At 36.2% G+C, this 25145-nt stretch overlaps 4 protein-coding genes across 5 annotated transcripts in view; 1 reads left to right on the top strand and 3 right to left on the bottom strand.

Moving 5' to 3' along the window:
• The window catches only part of LOC141405330 (uncharacterized), a 540708-nt gene that overhangs the window by 398016 nt on the left and 117547 nt on the right, over nucleotides 1–25145 (bottom strand). The window lies entirely within an intron of this gene.
• Nucleotides 260–10970, bottom strand: mahj (LisH and WD40 domain-containing protein mahjong). Of its 2 annotated transcripts, none has more exons than XM_073956894.1 (12): nucleotides 9895–10970; nucleotides 8791–8941; nucleotides 8377–8707; nucleotides 7779–8314; nucleotides 6440–6712; nucleotides 5664–6263; nucleotides 4013–5587; nucleotides 3804–3924; nucleotides 2389–2486; nucleotides 1273–2311; nucleotides 1146–1209; nucleotides 260–1072 (listed from the first exon to the last, which is right to left on the bottom strand). In XM_073956894.1, the coding sequence occupies exons 1-11, from the start codon at nucleotides 10368–10370 to the stop codon at nucleotides 1202–1204; spliced, it is 5208 nt and encodes a 1735-aa protein (XP_073812995.1). In that variant the 5' UTR covers nucleotides 10371–10970; the 3' UTR covers nucleotides 260–1072; nucleotides 1146–1201. The 2 variants fall into 2 exon arrangements, with proteins under 2 accessions (XP_073812995.1, XP_073812996.1); XM_073956895.1 differs by having other exon boundaries at nucleotides 1946–2311.
• On the top strand, nucleotides 19139–20400 carry LOC141387783 (protein TEX261). The gene is made up of 3 exons (XM_073957965.1): nucleotides 19139–19474; nucleotides 19559–19860; nucleotides 19924–20400. Exons 1-3 carry the CDS (start codon nucleotides 19405–19407, stop codon nucleotides 20149–20151), a joined length of 600 nt encoding a protein of 199 aa, XP_073814066.1. The 5' UTR covers nucleotides 19139–19404; the 3' UTR covers nucleotides 20152–20400.
• Nucleotides 20789–21780, bottom strand: Rpi (Ribose-5-phosphate isomerase). The gene has a single exon (XM_073957964.1). It carries the CDS (start codon nucleotides 21764–21766, stop codon nucleotides 20954–20956), a length of 813 nt encoding a protein of 270 aa, XP_073814065.1. The 5' UTR covers nucleotides 21767–21780; the 3' UTR covers nucleotides 20789–20953.

Genomic DNA, 25145 nt, shown 5'->3' with positions numbered 1-25145 from the left:
AAGTTTGTTGTTTCCTTTGTGTGTGTGTTTTTTTATAAAAATGCATGTAAATTGTTATACAATTTATATTTTTTGTTTTTTTTTTTTTCATAAACTATACCTACTAAATTAATTACATACATATATACGATTGGTAATTGATATTTTTTTTAAGTTTTATTTTTGTTTGACAAAATAGATGTTTTTTTCGTTTTTTTTTTTAATTTGAACAAAGTATAGTATTCAGTGGTTGGGGAGTTTAAAAATTAAACAAAGAAAATTGATGTAGTGGGGCAGAATTTATTTAAAAAATATCGGTATTTCGAAAAATAATTATTCGTTTTTTAATACAAAAGAAATATTTAACAAATTTGTTTTTTATGAATTACAAAAATAACATTAGAATAATAAACATCTATCTACTATACGACGATATAACTTAAAACTAAGGTTAAGAATAATAAAAAGAAAAAACTAAAGAAAAATGTTTAAACACAAAATGTAGCGATAATGAAGTATAAAAAGTGTTGGTTGCCACAGCAAGCTACAAAAGAGAAATCAAATTTTTACGAACAATAGGCGTTTGAACTGCTCTATTCCTTGGCTTTAGAAAGACAAACAGTTCCTTTGTATAAGAAATGGCAAATGTTAGCATACAATATGCTCATAGCAATCTTGGGGCCCTTTATTTTCACTTTAAAACGAAAAATAATGGCAGGAACAGTATTTGCGTGTGTGTGTGACAGGGATCACACGAAAAGGAAAATGAAGGAGACTCTGCAAGGCTTTCACACTGTTAATGGGATGCTGCACACAGACAAGATGATGGAACATTTGATATGATTATCAACTAACGACTAAGCAAACAAACGAAAATGATGTGGAAGATCATCATCTTCCATAATGTCCATCCAGCCATCGTCATCATCATCATCACCATCGTCGTCATCATCATCATCACTATCGTCGTCGTCGTCGTCATCATCATCATCGTCGTCATCATCATCATCCTGGTCATCGTCATCATCATCCGCATCATCATTGTTACCACGGCGTCTACGGCCAGGACGTTCATCAGGAATTATATCAAACACTGCAAGTTGTTTCGAGCACAAATTTTTCTAATTAATCTTTGATATAAAGCAAGGGATGTTGTTAACACTTACCATCATTGTTTGAGTCATCACTATCGGAATTGTCCTCATCGGACTCACACTCCTCTTCATCTTCCTACAAGCAGAGACAATAAATTTATTGCAATATCTTCCAAATCAAACAAATCATCATTGAGACCATTATTTATATTATTGCCCACTGCTGCCGCTGCTGCGCCGTTGCCACCAAGACCGCTGCCGCCACCATTATCATTGCCCGCCGCTGCCCCTGATCTTGCTTGATTTTGAGCAGCGGGCTCTAACGCTGCGGCGGCTGCGCCAGCTGCTGCCAGTACTGGTAAAGCCCGAAGGCCAGCGTCACGATAATTATTGCTGTTATTGCCATGATTGTTGTTGGCACGATTTTGCTGAGAATGAGCCGGGTGGTGATGATGATTATGATTGCGGGGTTGTAAAAGTAACGGACGTCGTGGCGAGTTGTAATCCATGCGATTTCCTCGTTGGAGGCCAAAACCAATATTAATTTCCAAATTGTTGGCTGCTGCTGGGGGTGCTGCCGCTGCAGCACCACCTCCGCCGCCGCCTCCACCACCACCACTGCCTCCTCCGCCACCAGCATTAGCATCGTTAACGCCGCCAGCAGCCCTGGGGCGCGGCACAGCATGACCACCGACGCCGCCATTGCCACTGGCAGCCGTCGTTGCAAATAGGCTCATTGATCCCGAACCTTCTCTGGAAATGGCCCGACCCATATCGCCGCTTGTACCAAAATGTTCATGCAAACGCGACAAGTTGCGCAGGGCCGAACCATTACCATTGGTCGTCGTATTATCTATTTCAATATCACACACCTCTTCATCCTGTTCGGTTTTCTTCATGCCAACGCAGTAGATTTTCACAAATGTTTCCGGTTTCGATTCATACGATGGTTGATCCTCCACCAAGGCTATCAGACTACCATTACCGCTAACACTTAAATCGAATAGGCTACGTTTGGCATCGATCGTTGCTATCGAGGTATAATCATAGGCATCCAGCACCTTAAAACTTGTATCATAACTTGTGGTATCATCGAAATCGGAACGATTTTCCATTTCCAAACGAATACCGTACATAACATGCAGGGGAGAGAATTTGATTAGACATTGATCCAGCACTGGTACCGTTTGCAGTAAATGGAATGTTCTTAAATCCCAGACTTCAGTATTGGAAATAATCTGAAAGAAAAAAAAACCGAATGAGATAAGTTTTTTTTTTAAATCCGTGTGATGAAACCGGATTATATTTTTCTTACCTCTAAACCATTTGGATGGAAGACACCTGATAAGGATTGATTAAGTTTGTCAAATTTGTGTATTTCTTTGCCGGAACGTACATCCCATAGAACACCACCTGTGAGGAGACAAAAAAGAACAAAATTATTTATCAATGTACATGCCAGAAGCGTGCTAAGGTTATGAAGAATATTTCCAGTCAATTCAAGTATTGCCGGTCAATATCTTGAGGATTATGGTCCTATTAACTCCCTGTTTAACCCTACGGGGCTTCGACTTCTTGTTCCTGAATTCCACGCACGACAGTGTCCTCCCACACGGAGGTCTCCTATTCGATAGGAACCTCCCACTGATGTCTCCTATTCGATAGGAGCTTCCCACTTCGATAGGAGCCACCTACGGAGGTCTATTTTATAGAAGCCTCTTACAGAGGTGTCTTATTTTATAGGGGCCTCCTACGAAGGTCTGCTATTCTATAGAAGCCTCCTATGGAGGTCTCCTATTCTATAGAAACCTTCTATGGAGGTCTCCTATTCTATAGAAACCTCCTACGGAGGTCACCTATTCTATAGAAACCTTCTATGGAGGTCTCCTATTCTATAGAAACCTCCTACGGAGGTCACCTATTCTATAGAAACCTCCTGCGGAGGTCTCCTATTCGATAGGAGCCTCCCACGAAGGTCTCCTATTCTATAGGAGTCTCCCAAGAAGGTCTCCTTTTTCACAGAAGCCTCCTATTCCATAGAAACCTCCTACGGAGGTCTCCTATTCTATAGAAACCTCCTGCCGAGGTCTCCTGTTCGATAGGACCCTTCCACGGAGATCTCCAGTTCGGTAGGGGCCACCCACAGAGGTCTCCTATTCTATAGGAGCCTCCCACGAAGGTCTCCTATTCTATAGGAGTCTCCCAAGAAGGTCTCCTATTCGATAGGAGCCTCCGTCGGAGGTCAGGGCGTCCCTAACGGGATCTAAAACATCGTTCATTCTAATTTGTGGCGTTTACTCCTCGGCGGGATCAGATCTAGTGCGACGTAGTACTCTTCTCTTCGCCCTGACGCTTCCGGAGTGCTCCACAAAGGTGTGGACAGTTGTCAGCAGTGGTGATTGGTGAACACAATGAAACTAGGACAATTAGTTTCTCATGATTGATGAAATTGCGGCGATCAGAGGTGATCAATTGGGGTGGTCGGTTGATTGAGTTAAAATATGTGGAGAAGGTCTGACCCAACGACGGGTTGAAAGGTGATGTCATTTGTCAGACCACGATAGTTATGTCTGGCGAATTGTGGGATTCATATTGACAGTGCGAAAACGTAGAGCTATCAATCTGTTCAGCCGGCGCTACAACACTCTGTTCATACAGTTTATACATAAACTCCCTTCTTTCTATTATGGAAAAAAAACTGGAAAAAAATCTTATGATTGCCATACTTACTTGATAAAACCAGTTCATCGGTGGGACAGAAGGTTGCACGATTCTTTGTGTACTGATTTCCCAAGGTTGGGGTAAAGGTGGAAATCTTTTGTCCGGTACCAATATCATAAATTGTACATGCCTACAAAAGAGAGATAAAGAAAAAGAAGAATTAAAAACATTACTACCTCACAAAATCTCAAAAGTATGTTCCAATGTTCTCCACTCACATCTGATAACGTGCCAATTACTTTATCCTGTGACAGCTTACTAAATTCACAATAAAATTCATCCACAAATTCGATTTTCGACACAAAATCATTATCCTTCACAGCCCATAAGACACTCAAGGGGCTACGCCATGAAACCGATGTTAAGACCAGGTCGCCGCTGCGATTTGATAATATCGAATCGATAATATAACTATGACAACGAGCCGAAAATAGCTCCGTGCCATGATTCATATTGTAAACCTTGGCATCACCTTGATGGGTACCAGCCAAAAGAATATCCGAATTTGGAACAATGTGACATGAAGAAAATATAACATCATTATAATCATTTGAACGTATTGTCTTCCAGGGAGCAAAATGTGAATGTATAAAACGACGATTAAGACGTCTTGTGTTATAACCATCTTGTGATCTCGAGAAACGTGTGGCCACATTTAAATTATCACCCAATATACGATTTGGCTTAGGATCGGGACACTTGTGGGGTGTTAACAAATCAAACTGTGGACACGTTGTCATGGGATTGTTGCAAAGGGCATGTTGATTTGTTAGATACTCTGTGACAATGGTACTTAGGGTAACATTATTCGAGAATTGTGGTGGGGAGCTGATATCCATCATCATACTATTGGGATCAATGACGGAAATTTGTTTCTGCAATGATTTAGCTGCAGAACCTGTGCTGTTTAAATTTGACGCTGTTGTTGAAGCTAAACTGGGTGCCACCTTATCAGTCTTTTTAACCAATTTAATGGGTGTAACTGAGTTCATCACTTGATCTTCGGAAAAGCTGTCATTGAGGCCATCCTTACCATTGACAGATGAAGATGTACAATTTGTCGATGCATTGTTAGGTGCTGAGGTATTTGTGTTAGAATTACTGCTGGCTGTTGCACTATTAATGGCCTGATTAACATCTTGCATGCGTGATCTCAAACGATTTCTGGCAATTGAACTGGTAGGCATAACCTTGTAATCAAATGGTGATTGATGGAAACTTTTCATTGTGGTTGAGGGTAATTGTATGTTGGCTTCCTTTTGCAGCATAGCCGCTGTTTGTGTCAGACCCTTTGATTCCAAGTGTTCATATATTAGCTGATAGAGTTGATGTTCATTGTATTGGATCTTCGTTTGGGCAATGACATTGGCCTTGTGTATGTTGGCCAATGAAGGATCCAATTGATGGCTAAACGGTTTGGCTTTACCCGATACCTGTTCCAAAAGTTCTAGGGCATATTTTTGGAAAATGACATGTTCTGCGCGTTTCTCCTGGAGTATGGGATCACGCATTAATGTTTGTATTTGGCCACTGGCAAAGAGCGGCAATTTGCCAATGATTTGTTTAACCCTCTCCCAACGTGCCAAGCCGGCCAAGGCACGACAGGCCATGCCGCGTATGCAATCAGCATCCGTTATGGGTGTTTTAATTTGCATCAACGAGAGCAATACAATAATGCCATTGTTGGAGCACACCGATTCCCATACCTTTTCCACCAGTTCTTCACTGTATTTGTTGTTGTGTTTGGACTTTTTGGAAGAACCAAAACATTTTATCAAGGTGTTGGGTTCTTTCTGCAAACAAAAGAAACAAAATATATTGAAATTTGAATCATATCACAATTGAATCAAACCCCATTCTCCTACTTACCCTCGCTATGGGCGAGCACACGCAATTACACAGCACAGCCAAAGCCGACTTTTGGACATCTGCATCAGGTACAATATCACCAGCGGCTGCACCCAAAATCGAATAAATACCCGATGTGGTAACAATTGCCGGCAATTCCAAAATATCACAATAGGTTGCATAGACCCGTGGTATAACACAACATATGGAAAGCACATCCAGGGCAGAACGTACAGTTTCGGAACGTCCACTGTTATTCCAATCATAGGAAAAGGCAATAATTTTCAGCAGCAACGTTATACCACCCAGCTTTAAGAGTTGATCTACTGGAGCCCAGTGGGCCCTCACTGAAGTGTTTTCTTGTAAGTTGCGAATTTGCTCATTAATCTGTTCCATTGTGGTCTTGGTGGCCTTTGTTATATTGCGATTATATTCACTTGACACCGGAAATTGTTGACACATAAAATTGTTGTATTTATAGAATAAATGGGATTCCATATAACGCTTGAGAGCCACACAAACATGACGCACAATTTGACGTGAGGCACATTCAACATCTTCATTGAGTTCGTTATTGTCATCATCGTTATTGGATGGATTTAAAATCTTCAAAACGGATATCTGCAAAAAGAAGGGGAATTGTTAATAGGAGGCATATAAAGTAGGGAACTGCAGTAGTATTTTGGTAAATGTTGTTGTTGCACGTGTAAATTGGAAAAAAATATTTTGGTAAATTGGGAAAAAAATATTTTGGTAAATGTTGTTGTTGCACGTGTAAATTGGAAAAAAATACTTACCACATTGTATAGTTTCCTTAAACCATCTTGAGCATCAAATTCATCTAACATAACCTTAAATTGAAAACTCAGGCCGAAGAACATGGTGGCATGACATTTGCCTGAGTCATATGAATGTCCCAGAATCCATAGGGCATATCTAACTAAATCTGTAATAATATATTTTGGCATTGTACAGATACGTTCCATGGCATCTTCGGAATAGGCCAAGTAGTACAGGGTTATAGAAACACCTGTAGCAGCTATACTCGGGCGAGGAACTCTCAATAGGCGCTGGAAAATAAAATTGTATTTTATAGATTTTTGGAAGAAATTTTGGAACGCAAGAAGTGTATTATAAAAGAAATTATGATCCCAAAAATGAAGGGATTTCTTAAAGATTTGTTAACAATAAACCTACAAATGTGGCTTTTTTGGTCATCCATAAAGCCGAAGAAACATTTTTTGTTAAAGATTTCTTGGGGGCATCCGTAGAGCCGAAGAAATGTAGATTTTGAAAAGACTTTTTGGGCAACCATAGAGCTCAAGAAACGAGGATTTTTAAAACAATTTTTGGGGCATCCACAGACCCCAAGAAACGTGGATTTTTAAACAAATTTTGGGGCATCCATAGAGCCCAAGAAACGTGGATTTTTAAAACAATTTTTGGGGCATCCATAGAGTACAAGAAACGTGGATTTTTAAACAATTTTTGGGACATCCATAGAGCCCATGAAACGTGAATTTTTAAAACAATTTTTGGGGCATCCATAGAGCACAAGAAATGTGGATTTTTAAAAGACCTTTTGGGGCATCCATAGAGCAGAAGAAACGTAGATTTCTAAAAGAACTTTTGGGGCATCCACAGAGCAAAAGAAACTTGAATTTTTAAAAGATTTTTTGGGGCATCCACAGAGCAAAAGAAACTTGAATTTTTTAAATATTTTTTGGGGGATCCACAGAGCAAGAGAAACTTGAATTTTTAAAAAAATTTTGGGGATCCACAGAGCAAGGGAAACTTCAATTTTTAAAAGATTTTTTTTTTTTGGACTTTTAAAACTTTTTGGGGGCATCGAATACCCCTAAGAGGCTTTTTGGGCACTTCAAATATCCCAAGAAACGTGGACTTTAAAAAGACTTTTTGGGCACTTCAAATACCCATAGAAACGTGAACTTTTACAATAATTTTTGGGCTATTCAAATGCACCAAAAAACATGCACTTTTAAAACTTTTTTGAACTTCTAAAATAATTTTTGAGCAATTCAAATACACCAAAAAACGTGGAATTTTCAAACTTTTTGGGGAATTAAAAAAAGACACAAAAATATTTGTTAAATGTTATTTATAAACCAAACTCACCTCTAGACCACCATGTGTTATGAAATCCAAAGCAAACTTTTTGTGACACAGCAATGATGCCAAATACTTTAACGCCTCAAAGGCCAGACATGTATCACGACGATCCAAATTCTCAATATAACCAAATATCAATTGCATGGCATTGTGTTCAAATATCAAACCCAAAAATTCTTGATATTCACCCATTGTTGTGAGATAACGTAATATCAGCATTTGACTGGTTTCAGCCGACGGTGGATGTATGGGGATGTACATTTTCTTATAATAACGTCCACCACTACCCGTGGGAAAAGCATCACGACTATTTTCCAGTAGAGTTGATAAATTTGAAGCATTCACAAATGTATCTATAGCACTGCTATTTTGACAGCGTCCACTTGCTGCGCTATCATCTAAACGCTGGGGAGATTGTGGTGCCGAACCAGCCATCCAAGACGGCAAGATGCGCTCAACACCGGCAGTGGAGTTATTAAGACCAGCTTCACTATCAATAGAATTGTTGATCGATTCATTCGTGTTGGTGGGTTGAAGGATGGCTAGAGTGGGAAGACGAGAAGATTATTAGAGATTTTAATGGTTTAAATGTTGTTTCACTTACTTTTATGTATTGCCTGCAACATATGTAGTCTCTTTATCATTTTCGGTACTAGCCGAGTATTCATTTCCCTAAAGGTCACAGCAATATCAGTTACTTCCATGGCTGCTGCCAACAGACCAGTGGCATAACTTTGTAACGGTTCAATACTATCTTCAGCCCAGCCATAGATACGATTTATTAAATTATCAAATTCAACCTGAAACACAGCCGATGTCTCCAATCCTGGCATAATCACTAATATAAGGCGTAAGGCCAAAATATTCAATTCTAGTGAACTTTTTTGTACATTTTGCCGGGTAAAGTAATTGTCGCGTAAGTAATCATTGACGAGCTGCAAGAGAGAGAGAGAGAGAGAGAGTAAGAAAAAAGTAGTAATTAAAGGTATATTTGTGATTTAAATAGAGCTAAGATTACCTTCTTCATGAAAATGTCCTTGCGAAACAATTGTTTGAGCAAAAACCCAAATTGACAACTAGGATCTGTTCGATACGGATGACGTTCATCGAATGGATCTGGATCTTTACGCATATAAATTTCTTTTTCCTTTTCGAAAATCTCGGCCAATCTGAAATAAAAAGAATTATTTAAAATAAAATTTAATATTGTTAAACATTTAATATAGGGGTGTTTTTATTTATAGTCTTCCTCCGATCTGAGATTAGGAATATAGAACACATAAAGAACCACTAAACGAAAACCAATATGATCAGGAACGTGATTTGCAGCTCATCTACTTGTTTTTACCCTACAGCTTACTCTGTAGAGACAGAATTTTGAGCTTAAATCTGGCTTAAACCCTCTCACGGTATATGTTAATATATTTCCCAAAGTTAGATCACATGGTGTCCTGATTAAAACAATTTACATGTTATCTTACGGAAGTCTAATATTTCCCGAGATATGGGCCATGGTACGATGACATGAAAGCTGACCAATACAATATAGATTCCATATATATTACAAGGAAGGCCACAAAACCATTAAATTTTTTAGCGGATTTTGTAATTTGTTAAGGCATTTCACCCAAAACACCTTCTAAACTTTTAAGCTTTATTCTGAGAAAAAATGGACTTCCGCATTGAACATTTTGTATTTTGTACCAAGGGCGTCCTTCTGTGAAAATTTCAAATCGATCCTCGAGAAGGAATGTACCAGAAGGAGTTGCCTTTTGACAGTTGCCCCGTCTACATTGACAAAATACCAACCACATATCTACAAGTATGAGTATGATATTTACAAATTTGTGAATTTCTCGAAACGATGAACGTGTCAGTTCCCCCATTCCTTTATCACCTTTCTCTTGCCTAACACAACCCACTTCTATGTACGGATTTTTCACACGATTGCTTTTTTGGTTTGTTATTGATTAGAGAGACACCATACGTCACATCATCATTGCCTTAAAAAACCTACAAATACAATCAACTAATTATGCGATACACTCACACTCATTGGTTGGTCACAATCACAAATCGTAAGATAATTAAAAACAATTTCACAATTACAAAAACAAATTACCTTTTTAATATCGGTACTGGATCAAATCCCGACTGAGTATGCTTTGATTCCCAAAATTGCAATAGTTGAGGCATATCTTTTTCCTCTAAATTCGGTTCTTCGAAACCATAAAAGGGTTCAGCGGCGGGGACATTATCATCACCATTTTCAGCATCTGAATCATTACCACCACCACCATTGGCAGCAGGTTGTTGTTCATCTTCAGCATCGTTGCCATTGGCAGCAGGTGGTTGTTCATCTTCATTTGGTGCTGCGGCTGCTGCTCCTTGCAGTTCATCATGATCCACTTCCATATTTTCATTTGCCTGTTGCTGTTGTTCTCCACCATTTGACAAAGATTCTTCTTCCGCTATTTGTTGTGCTTGCGGCTGTACATTGGCCGTTGTTGTGTTATTGTTTGCTGGCTGCTGCTGTTGTTGCTCCCCCTCACCACCTTCACCTTCTTGTGTTGGCAATTCCATTGTATTGTTTGTCATACTTTTTATTTCTTTCCGTTATACAGTCGTTGTCTTCAATCACAGGCTAGGCTAGCCACTCACTTTCGTTTTTTGTTTCTTTTTTATCCGCAAAAATGCGTATTCGTTTCTAACCTAACACTCAACACTAAAAAAAACAAATTCCACCAAGCTTTCCTTTTTTAATGCTTCACTGAATGCACACCACCGCAAATTTCTTGACCACTCTTGTCCAATTTTTTCTTCTTTCTTTTTGGAACAGTTCTGTTCCTTGTTGTTCTGTACTTTTATCAATTTCTTTCTATCTTTGGCTGCTGCTTCACAACTAACACGTTTTTCTTTCTTTCGATTCGTTTTTTTCCGACTGTTTCGAGAAATTATTTTACTTTGCAAAAAATCTTCCGTTGTTTCAGAGTTTAGCACAAATTGTTATTACTCTTTTGTTGTTACAACAATTGTCTGCTTCAATATTGTTTGTATATTTTTTTCAATATCCTTTTAAATTCTTTTTTGTACGTAGGAAAATATTTTGCTTGTAATTTTCGCGAAAATAAAAAATGTTTGTCCGCTTCACGCTGTTTTCGCATTCTAATGAAATTTCCAGGGATCAATAGATTCAATTTGTACAAATCGAAATTGGAAATTGCAGTTATCGATATTTAATCGATCGATAAACCACCATAAAGGGGAGTACACACTAACAGTCAAAACTGACAGTCAACGTACTTTTAGAACAATTTTCCGGCAAATAACAACTTTTATTTAGTCCCAATTTACATTAGGCCATTTTACTTGCGGCAATTGTCAGTTTGTGGGTGAGAGAGGGTGTTGAGAGGCAAAGGGTTACCATATACCTCACCTCTCTCTCCATCAAACTGAGAATTGCCGCAAGTAAACTCGCCTTATGTAAATTGAGACATAGCTAAAAAAGTTTGAAATACAATATTTACGGTATTATTTAGAGATTACAAAAGAAATTTTTCAGTTAGGCTTTGATATTCACGAAATAGACCTCGATGACTGTCAGTTTTGCTTGTCAATGTGTACAATACTTTAGTAGCATTTACATCAAACATATTTTCATAAAACGCGTCGATTAACAGTGCGTTTACATAAACCTGGATTTAGTAACATCCGCATACATTACGATCTCTATGTCGTCTGGAGGGGTGTGGAATTTCAGAATGGTATAAGTTAAAGAGTTCCGGAGAGTACACACATAACTATTTTTACGATAAAGGAAAGCAAGAAAAATTTTTATCGTTGTAAACATTTGTAGATCCTTCCAGTAGTGCGACTCTCTAAAGGCCTGCGTACATAAGCTGCCTTGCCTGCTTACCTTGCTTACTTCTGATAAAAGAATAAAAAAGAAAAGGGCAACCCAGTTCGAAATTTTCTCGGCCTTCTTTATTCTTTTATTTTTATTATGTCAGAAATGAAGTAGGAAAGCAAGGCAACCAGGCGAAGCAGCTTCTGTACGCAGGCCTTTAAGGCCTGCAGGCGAGGCAGATTATGTACGCAGGCCTTAAGTCCCGGTCCACACTAGCGTGAATTTCATTAAAAAATTTCATGAAATTAGGTGTTCTTAAACCGAATTCCCCACTACAGCAATTTTATGATTTTACTCTACTGTGGACGTCGATCTAGAGACGCATAATTTCATATCAAAATTTCAGTGAAATTACTGTAGTGTGGCCCGGGACTAACTCATTTTTTGAGTTACCGACAAAAATCGGTAAAATTAAAATGCTTATAATTTCGGTAATTAACGAAATTTTTCGGTAAGTTGGCGACCAATAATGGGTACTTTACACGATATGTATTTTACATATGAGTTGTCACTTTGCATATACATTTTGTATTGGAGAAGTGACAACTCATATGTAAAAAACATACCGTGTAAAGTTCCCCTAAGAAGTAGTCCCAAAGTTCTACCGATAACAACAGTATTGTCAACTTTTATTCGAAATTTTCATTCATAATTTTGCGTTTTATGTCATGTTCACACGAGCGTTTCAATTACGTTGTTCGCCTGTCGAACGACGTACACGAATTAACCCGTTTCCACGACACCATTCGTAATTAACAGAAACATAAACAAAATTTCCTTCAAATTTGTTTCCTTGTTTTCACGAAAATTTTAACCGAAAACACATAAAATATACATTAAATGAATAGGAAAAGCAATAGACTTTCCTCCAAATGTATCTTTTATATTTAACTATACACATTTCATTCATTTTTTCCATAAATTCTGAATAATTTTGTATTTTCAATATATTTTTATATGTTTCTATTTTCAAAATTAAAGAGAGAGAGACACGTCAAAACAATGTTTGTGTATACAGACTTTCAGTTATTTGTTTCCTTTTTGTTTCTGATTTTTTACGCAATTTGGAACTAATGGACAAGAAATGTGTGTGGAATTAAGAGGGAGACACAACCATCTTCCTTTTGCATCTGTATAAAATGTTTAGTTCATTAATTTTCATTCATCTTTTTGCTTTTTTCTAAAAATGTTTGTGTTTTCAACAAATTTTTCAATTTTGAATTTAGACATGTCATAATTATTTTTTTCGATAAATTCTCTCATTTGTTAGGGATGGGACATATTTATTCGTCGTTCAGAGAGTATTTCTAATCAAACAACGTAGAAAAATCGTCGTTCGTTCATAGAATTTTGTGTGGGGAAATAAGTAATTTATTCGTTGTTATGGGTCGAACAACGAATAGAGAACGAACGACGTACCGTGGAAACGGGCTATTAAGCTGGGTACACATTGTCAGTTTTGATTTTTGTCGGTAACTCAAAAAATGAGTTAGAGAATCGCACTACAGGTTTTGGAACAGATAAATAGTTGGTTACCTAACGGCCTCGTCACATACGAAGACTTTTGGCTTAATATATTAAAGCTTTGTTCCTTTACTTTTTTAACGGTAAGAGTGGTAAAAAAGAAAAGTGTCAAAATTGTTCAAAATTGCTCTCTCATGAACATTTTTAGCAGAAAAGTAAAGGAACGGAAAAATGGTAGGTCTGGCAGCAACGTCAGAAAAAAACATAAAAAATCAATTTTCGTTTTTTATTTCACAGTTTTTAATTTAGTGTTGTCAGTGTTCGACTTTTTCTTCGGTTTTTCGTCCATTTTGTGAAATAATCGTCAAACAAAAGTCGAAAAATCAGTTCTGCCATTTTCTACCTGCAGAAATTTTGCTGGTAGCCTGTGGTAGAAGAGAAAGCCATTTCCGATCTCTCTCCCCTCTCACTCTCTTAAAAATTGCTTCCAGTTTTGCCACTTTTCGGGGTTAAGGAACGCTTTGCAGGTTAAAATGGTAACAAATGGTTAAAATGGTAACCTCAGGTAAGTAAAAGAACACAGCTTAAATTGTTTTCTTAAAATTCAATGTCGATAGATAGTTTTGCTTATCGATACTATCGGAATAAAAACCCCTAACCTAAAATTCATTGAAATAAATAGACATTTCGCTCCTTTTCGGTTTTGTGTCCCAGCAAAAAATTTTGGAAGTTGTACAATTGGAGTTATGATTTCACAACATCTTTCGATGTAGTCCAACAGAGCATGATGAAATAATAAGGTGGCGTAAAATGACCAGATGATTGGTTTCAATCTGTCAAATTTTTTGTTATTGTGAATAAATTGTATGAAAACGTAAACAAACGTTTTGACATATTGAAGAATTTTTGGCAAAAACTGAGTTGTATTTGTGCTACTTACGTGACCTGTTAAATAGATCTTGCAACAGAGTTATGAAAATGCACTCTGTTCGATACATTTTATAAGCAGTTGCTGTGGAGATCCCTACAGAAAAAAAACAGTTGGTTGATTCCTACACATTTCTTCAAAAGATAAACAAGAGTGTATACATTTCGAAGAATTTGTTATAAAATAAAGAAATACCAACTTAAGTTGCGAACATTTTTGCGGCAATTCACGAGACCGAAATTTTTAATGGAGTGGAGTTGGAGTCCATATCGAAAGCTGTAGTGGGATTCTGTAACTCATGCTTGCTGTTACCGACAAAAATCGGTAACATTAATTCGCAAAATTATGACTAAAAACATAAAGAACAGGTGGAATCACTGTCTGTGTCGGTAGAGGCTAGCGACTACTTTTTATTCATCGTTTACTTACCGAAAAATTTCGTTAATTATCGAAATTATAAGCATTTTAATTTTACCGACAATTATCGATAACAGCAAAAATGAGTTACAGAATCCCACTACTGAACTAGTGATGGGAAGGCAACATAAAACAACTTTAGGATGATGAAAGAAAATCAGATGCGCTTGGATTAAGTCGAGAACGGAGAAAGTAAGCTCAAATGTGATTGAATTCAATGGAAACTTTTTTAATTTGTGTTTATATAATAACGTTCTTTGTGTTCTTGTTTTACACAAATAATAAATGCATTTTATTTATTTTGGGATATTTCGCAATGGCTTGCATTTTAATTGCATCTTTGGACTGATTAAAAATGCAGTCCGAAGAGTGCCTTTAAATGCAATCCAAAACACTACATCAAAAGCTGTGATTTGGCTCGAAAATGGAGTGCATCCTAGCTGTGTGCTGTGGAAGCAAAATGGAGTGCATCCTAGCTGCGCGCTCTCTTGTAAAATTCATAAGTGAATTCATAGGAAAAGATGTACTCCAACGGCAAATGTACCCAGCAAAAAATTTTGGAAGTTGTGCATGTGGAGTTATGATTTCACAACATCCTTCGATGCAGTCCACACGGAGTTATGAAAAATGCACTCCGTTGGATACAATTTATAAGCAGTTGATTGATCCCTACCCGTCGCTGGCTAAATCAAAAAATAAGAGGGAGTGTATACATTTCTAAGAATTTTTTATAAAATAACGAAATACAAACTAAAATTGCTAAAACTAAAAATTGGAGTCCATTTCGAAAGCTGAACTAGTGATGGGAAGACAACATAAAAAACTCTTAGGATGATGAAGCAAAATCAGATGCGCTTGGATTAATTGGAGAACGGTGAAAGTAAACTCAAATGTGATTGAATTTAATGGAAACTTTTTTTTAATTTGTGTTTATATAATAAAGCTCTTTGTATTATTGTTTTACACAAATAATAAATCCTTTTTATTTATTCCCCAGCAAAAAGTTTGCATGCAGTTGAATCACTACAAGTGTACAGTACATTTGCCGTTGGAGTACATCTTTCCCTATGAATTCACTTATGAATTTTACAAGAGAGCGCGCAGCTAGGTTGCACTCTATTTTGCTTCCACAGCACACAGCTAGGATGCACTCCGTTTTCGATCCAAATCACAGCTTTCGATGTAGTAGTTTGGATTGAATTTAAAGGCACTCTTCGGATTGTGTTTTTAATCAATCTAAAGATGCAGTAAAAATGCAAGCTAATGCAAAATATCCCAGAATAAATAAAATGCATTCATTATTTGTGTAAAACAAGAACACAAAGAACTTTATTATATAAACACAAATTAAAAAAAGTTTCCATTGAATTCAATCACATTTGAGCTTACTTCCTCCGTTCCTGATTTAATCCAAGCGCAACTGATTTTCTTTCATCATCCTAAATTTTTTATGTTGCCTTCCTATCACTAGTTCAGCTTTCGACATGGACTCTAACTCCACTCCATTAAAAATTTCCGTCTCGTGAATTACCGCAAAAATGTTCGCAACTGAAGTTTTTATTTCTTTATTTTATAACAAATTCTTCGAAATGTATTCACTCTTGTTTATCTTTTGAAGAAATGTGTAGGGATCTCTACAGCAACTGCTTATAAAATGTATCGAACTGAGTGCATTTTTCATAACTCTGTTGTGTCAAGTTTACACTTGCGCTCCAAAATCCACTGGATTTCACGAAATACTGTAATACACACCGGTGTTTACACTTATTTTTTGTTGATTTCAAACATATCACAATGATAAAGGTACATGCATATGCGCAGCTGATCGAACATGAATTTTCAAAACAAATTATTGTAAATTGAATTAATCATCAAAAATATACGACTATATAGAACTTTACAACTTTATTTGGAAAATTATCGTAAAAATTATCTATATATCGTATTAATTGTGTATAGTACTAACAAATGAAAAAAATAAAAAAATTATTTTATCGTTGAGATACAACAGCTGACGGTGGTAGTGATGTTACCTTAGTTTTAAGTAAATATTTTAAGCCTATTTCTTGACGTGTTTTTTGCAATTTTATCTTCCTGAAGATGCAATTCAAAGAATTGCGAAATATCGAACAATAAAGATAATTGATATATTGACCTCGAGCTTGAAAAAAATACTTATTTCTATGGCGAACAAAAAAAGGTCGAAAAAACAACAACAAAGTAAAGTTGAGACATCATAATAAATTTTGATAGATAAAAGTTGTGCTCAGAACCTACAAAATATTAGTACTTGCAGTAGTTTTCCCGTTTAATGCTAAAAATGCGTTACCGTACTCCGAAATCTAGCAAGACTTGCACTTATCTTTAAATAGCGCCGAATAACACCCTCTTCTCCTGTTTTCTGTCATACAATTTTGGCCTAGTAGAAACTAGCAGCAAGCATATTCATATGTTCATTGCTATCTAATATTATAACTGATACGTTGATTTTGACATTTCTGCTGGACTTTTTGCGACTTCCGTCATTTTTCCGTTCCCGTATTTTTTAAGAAATTTGTATGGGGAAGCAGTTTTTGAAAATTCGCTCTGTTTTCTAACATTACCATTAATTTTGAAAATTCGCTCTTTTTTCTAACATAACCACTAAAAAGTACGGGAACACAATGAAAAATAGCATTTTAACAAAGTAATTTAATATTTTTCACATTGTTTACAAATTTTGATACTAACATTTTTTGTTGCAGCAATTCGCACATCTACCTTGTTTATTGTGATACGTGAAAAGTGTTGCAACTTTTGGTACTTTTTTAGGCAAAAACAGGGTTGTATATCATGTGTACTGTGATTTCGATGTTGATTTCGCTGAAATCACGAAATGAGATGATTTCATTTTTGTACGCGAAATCATGATAAATTCTGCTTGATTCCGCGCGAAATCACGAAACGCCTCCGAAATCACGAAACGACGCCGAATGTAAACCAAGCATTGGACTACATCGAAAGATGTTGTGTAAAACTTTTTTAACGTAACCCTGCGTTTACACATGACAGGACAGTTGAGTACATGTATTGAATGTCAAAACCCCAAAACTTGCCTGCGTGACGTAGGCGTCCAGACAACTGCAAAAACAGTTGTAAAATTATGAATGAAAAACGTCGATTTCTTTTTGTTTTCCGTTCACATATTTTGTTTTTGTTCGTGTTCTTTTGTTTTCAACACATTTCAATTATTAGCTTTGTTCCTTTACTTTTTTAATGGTAAGGGTGGTAAAAGAGAAAAGTGTCAAAATTGCTCTCTCATGAACATTTTTACCAGAAAAGTAAAGGAACGGAAAAATGGTATATCTGGCAGCAATGTCAAAAAGAAACATAAAAAATCAATTTTCGTCTTTTATTTCACAGTTTTTAATTTAGTGTTGTCAGTGTTCGACTTTTTCTTCGGTTTTTCGTCCATTTTGTGAAATAATCGTCAAACAAAAGTCGAAAAATCAGTTCTGCCATTTTCTACCTGCAGAAATTTTGCTGGTAGCCTGTGGTAGAAGAGAAAGCCATTTTCGCTCTCTCTCCCCTCTCACTCTCTTAAAAATTGCTTCCAGTTTTGCCACTTTTCGGGGTTAAGGAACGCTTTGCATGTTAAAAATGGTAACAAATGGGAAAAATGGTAACCTCAGGTAAGTAAAGGAACACAGCTATTGTCTCACTTATTTTTACAAAAAATGTCAAAAATTTGTTATCCCAGCTGTCTGTGAACAAATTATGGACAGCTGGGAGACAGCCGACAAATGTATGTATGTGTTAGTAAATCAGAGTTGTATTTGAAGACAAACTGTCTGGTGTAAACGCCATGGTAGAACAAATATAAGGTAAAGTTAATACTACAACAAATACAACTCAACAACAACCACATTGAAATTTGTTTTTGTTTGTAAACCTTAGTGTCAACGTAAATGTAAACAAAACAAGGAAATGTCTATAAATTATTGGAATTTAAAAAACTAATAATTTTTCACATTTGATTGAATATTTTGGAAAACATGAATGAAAACTCGTTAGATTTTCAATTTGAATGTTTCCATATCATTCCACTAAATGCATAATTTCTCACAGAAAGTAGAATACTTGCAAAAATGTGTCGGGTCGCTGGTAATTCATTGAAAAAAAGAGAAGCTGTTTCAATCATTTGCTTTTGAAAACAAAAAAGCACATGTTTATTAGGGCTTTATTCTTTTCAAGTTTAACAAAATACCACACATATTAACAAATATTGTACCGCCTCTATAAGCGGTGTTTTAGTGTGCGACATGTCGTTCGGACCTGGAGGAGGTTACATGTCAATGATATGAAGCCGTCTTTATGGGAAATAGTTTTTTTTTCTGATGAATAAATTTGTTCTTCAAAAATATATATCCCTAATATACATTGAACATAGAAATAAATACATAAAATGTCGTATGGAATTTGACACTAACACTACAACCCAGTTCAGTCAGCTGGGTATTGCTGCTACCTTTTCTTGTTCTACCATGTGTAAACGCCTAGTTAAGGAACAAAGCTAAAGGAACACAACTTATATTTCACATACGATTTTGTTTTTATTTCAGTCTTTATTGGTCGTTTTCTCTTTACCACTTGTTTCTACACATACAGCTGATGATGACGTTTCAGTTATTTACAGCGACAGCCGTCTCAACCGCCTTCTTTATTTCTTTTAGGAAAGGGTGTTTTTTATTAAACAAATTCGTTAAAATTAAACAATATAACATATAGGCAAAATAGTTTGTGTTATTACATAAACGACAGCTGCTGTATTAGTTTAAATAACATAATTTGACAAAACAACAACGACGTGGCGACCTGCTTCGATTGCCTGTGTGGTGTCGTGAATGAGAACCAAGCCTTTCTAAACAAAATTAATCATGGGTTTTATGTATATTTTAAGTTGGATAGCACTGGTGTTTCAAATTGTTTTTGTAACCATATCGATTGGTGAGCAAACCCACAACTCTAAATCTAATCTGAATGGGGAAGTTATAAGTTATGCTAATGTTTTTTTCTTGTTCTTGTCTCTAGCCGCAGGATTATACTATATAGCCGAATTGGTAGAGGAATACACAAGTGCGGCGCGAAAAATGATCTTAATGATGATTAGCTTTACCATGTTTGTCTATGTTATGTTTATATTCTGTGATGAACTACCATGGAGTATGATTATAATGGGATTTGTTACACAACTACTCCATCTGACGATCATGAGTAACTTTCCCTTCATTAAATTCTTATCGTTGCCCTTTGCTGGTACAGTGTTGTGCTTGATAGCCAATCATTTGTTGGCTTTTCAATATTTTACCTCGGTGTATTATCCATTTACACAGGTATGTTAAAGATTCTTCCAGTTACTGAGCTTTAGTTATATTCACATTTCTTTGTTGTTACAGATTTTGGCCTATTTCACCATTTGCTTATGGATGGTTCCCTTTGCTTTATTCGTTTCCCTAAGTGCAAACGATAATGTCTTACCCACCACTGTGAATGATAGCCATTTAACTGGTGATCAGGATGTAGTTAGTAACTACTTTTCACGTGGCAAAAAACAAGGTTTATTGTCACTCTTTAACTATTTGAAGAATAGTATTATGCCTGGTCGCAATAAAAAGTCCTTTTAGTTAAGTTAAAAGAAGATGAAACAGAACGTAAGATGAAGAACAAATCTGCTGGACCTACAGCAAAAAAATGATGCTGGTAATATATCATACGTAAAATATCCACGAGTGAGATATTAGTAGGATTACGATTTTTGTATTAATATATATATGTTTTTGTATTTAGTTTATAAACCTTAACGAAAAGACTTTGTAAAGCAAACCAACAACAACCACCACAAGAAAAACGAAATAATATTTATGAATTTAAAATTTATAGTCTTCTAATAGAGGGTCCCAAGGTCTTCTAATATAAGACCCATAGCTCCAAGGTCTTCTAATAGAACACCCAAAGATTTTCTTATAGAAGATCTTCTAATGGAACGTCAAAAGAACTTCTTGTAGAAGACCGCAAGTCTTCATTTAGAAAACCCATGTTCTCCTTATACAAAGGTGTTTCAACAAGGTATTCTTATAGAAGACAACAGAGTCTTCTAATGGAGGACCCCAAGGTCTTCTGATAGCAGATTCATAGCTCTTCTTGTAAAAGACCCCAAGACTTTCTGCCATCTCTAGTCAAGTTCCAATAAAATATATTAGCATTCTTAATCAGCAAAAACCCCAAATAGAGCTACACAAGAACCAATAACAACAAACAGAATTTTACATTTGACCTTGAGAGCTTATCACTCTCTTGGGAGGTTTATAAAAGGTATAGAAATTTATTTGTGATTTTGTAAAAAAATATGGCAGAATGGACTTTGACTTAAACATAAGGGGGGCACGAGACTCTCAGAGTAACTTAAATTTCTACATGAACACCAATTCACTTCTCCTGGGTCTTAACAGAACCATCAGCCATACCAAAGTAAGCCTTGGTAGCCATGTTAACAAACAGCCCTGTCTCCACAACACCAGGAATTAATAACAAATCTCTATTCACCTCCGACCAATTAAAATCTGCACTGGCTGGGAAATGCCAATCCAAGATGAAATTGCCATTGTCCGTGACACAAGGTCCAGCCTTGGCCACTGCCATACGCAACTTCAATTCACCACCGAAAAGTTTTTGTATTCTATCGCGAACCGGCACATACGCCATGGGAACAACTTCAATGGGAACACCTTTCTTGTATTGTTCTCCCAATTTTTGAGAATTCTTGGTATAATCTGCAATGATGATAAGTTTCTCAGCACATGAGGCAACAATTTTCTCCTGCAGCAAGCAGCCACCACCACCCTTGATTAGGACCATATCTTTGTCCACCTCATCAGCACCATCTATGGCAACCGCCAGTTCGGGATAACGATCAAGATCACCCAGCACTAAATTATTCTCGACAATTAGTTGACGTGCTTGGAAACTGGTGGGTACACATACCACCTCCAAGCCTTCGTTTTTAACACGTTCAGCTAAACGGTCGACAGCAAAAACAACTGTTGAGCCACTTCCAATGCCCACAGCGGTTTTGTTTTTAACCCACTCGTCCACAGCACGATAAGCGGCGATTTTCTTGGCTTCGTTGAGAGACATGCTGGTGGCTTGAAGAGATAAGCAGCGAACTTCACGTGTTACTAAATGCCGCACAAAAATCTGTTTGTAGCTTGAACAGCAATAGACAAATCGGCTAAACGTCATTTCAACTGAAATGAAAATTGTTTTTGCTTTTTTCAAGCAAAACAATACGAACAATATGGCAACGACAAACAAAATGTCCGATAGTCTGAACTCACACGTAAAAATTTTTCGGAAAATTAAATAGAATTCTTGAAGAGAGCGGGGAGGAGCGAGCTGTATGTTCACAAACGACATCTATTGTATGTCTTTGCAAATAGTATGTTTCATTCTGGTTTGTGTACTAACTTAAAGGCAGTGATTCTTGTCTTAACATGACAAGATGTTGTACCAATAAAATTGTATAGATGTCGCTCATTATGTTTTGGTCGCTAGTAAAAGCTCAGAGTTGTTACGAGGCATACATTTTAAAAATATCCATGTATTGTGGACATTATATCAGTTGGTCTGCTATAGAAGAATATAACAAGGAATTATATAAGAAAGTCTTTTCCTCTTCTATAAGTTGGCTTCCTTGTATTCTACAAGAGACATTAGGATTTGCTGTAGGAAGGCCTCCAGGTTGTCTCTAATAAGATATCGTATATAACATCACTGTAAACAGCACCACAAGAAATATTTTGGGTGAAAATTTCCAAACGATCATCGAATAACTCTAAGGGCCATTATTACATGTGTTCTTTTACTATCTGATGGATTTGAAAATGCAAAATAAACTAATTTGGAGGCATTAAAAATATAATTTTCACATTGAAAGTTAATGGCAAGAAGCTCCTCGTTGAAATTCAATCATCACTTTTAACTTTAACTTAACCGGAATGCCATAAATCTGTTCGGTAAATCCAAACTATAACAAAAGAAGACTTAGGGTCATTATTACATGTGTTCTTTTACTATCTGATGGATTTGAAAATGCAAAATAAACTAATTTGGAGGCATTAAAAATATAATTTTCACATTGAAAGTTAATGACAAGAAACTCCTCCTTTAAATACAATCATCACTTTTAACTTTAAGTTAACCGGAACGCTATAAATCTGTTCGGTAAATCCAAACTATAACAAAAGAATACTCATCATAATGGGGGTTATAATAATATAGTAAAAATTTTGAACTCTTATGAGGGAGTTACCGGAAGTGTTGTCCGATATTTTCCAACATTTAATAATAGACTTCTTCTATAATATCACTGGAATACTTTCGGTACAAAATTCCCAAATGGTACAAAATTCGGTACAAAATGCCCAAATTTTATCTCATTTGCATCGCACCCAGTCACCGTTTGGTGACTTGCATTTAGATAAAAATATGACTCTTATTGTTTTAAAAACTTGTAAAACTTCTCTACAAGTGGTGCCGTTCGGACTCGGTGGTAAACAGTAGGTCCCATATCATTGAGCTAATATGAATCGGGGTGCACTCATTGATACGAGAGAAGTCTCCCTTTTTATTATTATTGTTTTACAAAAACAAATTACTCTGGAAACAGTTTGCATTACATTATTATGACTAACTAATTTTTAGCTTATGTGCAGAAACTTTTTGGTTACTTAATTGGATACAAACGACAGATGACAAAATTAATATAAGCGACAATTTCTGAGTGTTTCGCAAAACATACTTTAATAAAATAATGAATTATGTAATAAGAAATGCCTTAAGTCAAAATAACCCAAACAAAGGATTAACGGCACAACAGGTCAAAAATAACAGTACAAAAAATAAAAAATAAATTGAATAAAAATAGAAAATAAACAACTTGCATTTGAGAAACCACTCCACAAAGAGACGATGACAGAGAAGCCACTTCACAGCCGATTGTCTGATGAGTAAACTGCGGAATTTTATGCAACCCCTATTTTTGGTCCGATTCATGTCAAATTTTGGGACTGGGCACATTTTTGGCTTCTGATTAAATTGCAATCGAAACATACATATAACATATGCAAAATTATGCAAAATGCATAAATTTTTGCATATGCAAAATGAATGCATTTTACATACATATTTCCTTATGCAACAAATATTTGAATAATAGGTACCAAAATGTTTGTATGTAAAATTTTTCTGTTTAAAATTCTTTTCAGACAAGTCAATAAAATAGAGAAATGTATAACCACAGCCTCAACCTTCAAAATACCGAAAATCGGGAGATATCCTTCTATGGGGGGCTATATGAAGGCCTGAACCTAAACCAACAAATTTTAGATGAAAAGTTGTTTACCCCCAAGGAAGACTTAATACCAAATTTCAGCCATTTTGGCGGGATATTGAGGCCACAACCTTGAAAATACCGAAAATCGGGAGGTATCGTTCTATGGGTGCTATATGAAGGCCTGAACCTAAACCGACAAATTTTAGGTGAAAAGTTGTTTACCCCCCAAGGAAGACTTAATACCAAATTTCAGCCATTTTGGCGGGATATTGAGGCCACAACCTTCAAAATATCGAAAATCGGGAGGTACCGTACTATGGGGGCTATATGAAGACGTGGACCTATACCGACAAATTTCAGGTGGAAAGTTTTATACCCCCAAGGAAGACTTAATACCAAATTTCAGCCATTTTGGCGGGATATTGAGGCCACAACCTTCTAAATACCAGAAATCCGGAGGTATTGTTCTATGGGGGCTATATGAAGACGTGAAACTATACCGAGAAATTTCAGGTGGTAAGTTTTATACCCCCAACAAGGACTATATACCAAATTTCAGTCATTTCGGTGGGATATTGATGCTACAACTTTCAAAATACCGAAAATCGGGAGGTACCGTTCTATGGGGGCTATATGAAGACGTGGACCTATACTGACAAATTTCAGGTGGAAAGTTTTATACTCTCAACGACCATCCTAACCATATATGCATTTGCATAGGATTCCGCTGCCTACTGATGAGCTGCTATCTACAGCGAAACATGTCACATAACGGGGGTTGGTGGGTTTGAGTCTTCGGCTTTCTTTTTTCACTTGCATCATTGATCATTAAGCTCGACTCTAACGAGAAATTAATTAAAAATAATTTATTTTAATTTTATTTTATTTATTTTGAAATTATAAAACAAATGGAATTAATTGTATAAAATGAATTTATTTAAATTTAATTTTATTGAATTTATTTGAATGTTTTTAATTGAATTATTATTTTATTTGACTTTATTTACTTTATTTATTATTTATTTATTTTATTTGACGTTATTTCACTTGCAAGAAATTATCGGTCATTAAACTCGACTCTAACGAGAAATTAATTAATTAATAAAAAATTAAACAATGGAAAATATTGTGAACACATTGTTCCCCGCTCATGAAATTACCCAGCAAAATGTTCGATGCCAAAGATGCCATTTAATCATGGGTGATTTGGCATGTCATCTTTTTAGCATCTTCATCGATGAATTTTATATGAGCGTGGACCCCCAAATGATCCCAGCAAAATGTTCG

This window comes from Musca autumnalis, unplaced genomic scaffold (assembly GCF_047663935.1).
Source record: "Musca autumnalis isolate F117 unplaced genomic scaffold, ASM4766393v1 scaffold_5, whole genome shotgun sequence".
NCBI lineage: Eukaryota > Metazoa > Arthropoda > Insecta > Diptera > Muscidae > Musca > Musca autumnalis.
Note: the sequence above shows the minus strand (reverse complement) of the source record. Positions and strands in the feature narration are given on the sequence as shown.

What these genes read in the sequence shown, in the direction of transcription:
- Rpi (XM_073957964.1), bottom strand. Translation starts at nt 21,766, where the DNA reads ATGACGTTTAGCCGATTTGTCTATTGCTGTTCAAGCTACAAACAGATT.
- mahj (XM_073956894.1), bottom strand. Translation starts at nt 10,370, where the DNA reads ATGACAAACAATACAATGGAATTGCCAACACAAGAAGGTGAAGGTGGT. An exon ending in TAATTGGCACGTTATCAGAT is followed by an intron (nt 3,925 to 4,012) that starts GTGAGTGGAGAA and finishes TCTCTTTTGTAG; the next exon opens with GCATGTACAATTTATGATAT. An exon ending in CGATGAACTGGTTTTATCAA is followed by an intron (nt 2,487 to 3,803) that starts GTAAGTATGGCA and finishes GTCTCCTCACAG; the next exon opens with GTGGTGTTCTATGGGATGTA.
- LOC141387783 (XM_073957965.1), top strand. Translation starts at nt 19,405, where the DNA reads ATGGGTTTTATGTATATTTTAAGTTGGATAGCACTGGTGTTTCAAATT. An exon ending in TTTTGTAACCATATCGATTG is followed by an intron (nt 19,475 to 19,558) that starts GTGAGCAAACCC and finishes TCTTGTCTCTAG; the next exon opens with CCGCAGGATTATACTATATA. An exon ending in TGTATTATCCATTTACACAG is followed by an intron (nt 19,861 to 19,923) that starts GTATGTTAAAGA and finishes TTGTTGTTACAG; the next exon opens with ATTTTGGCCTATTTCACCAT.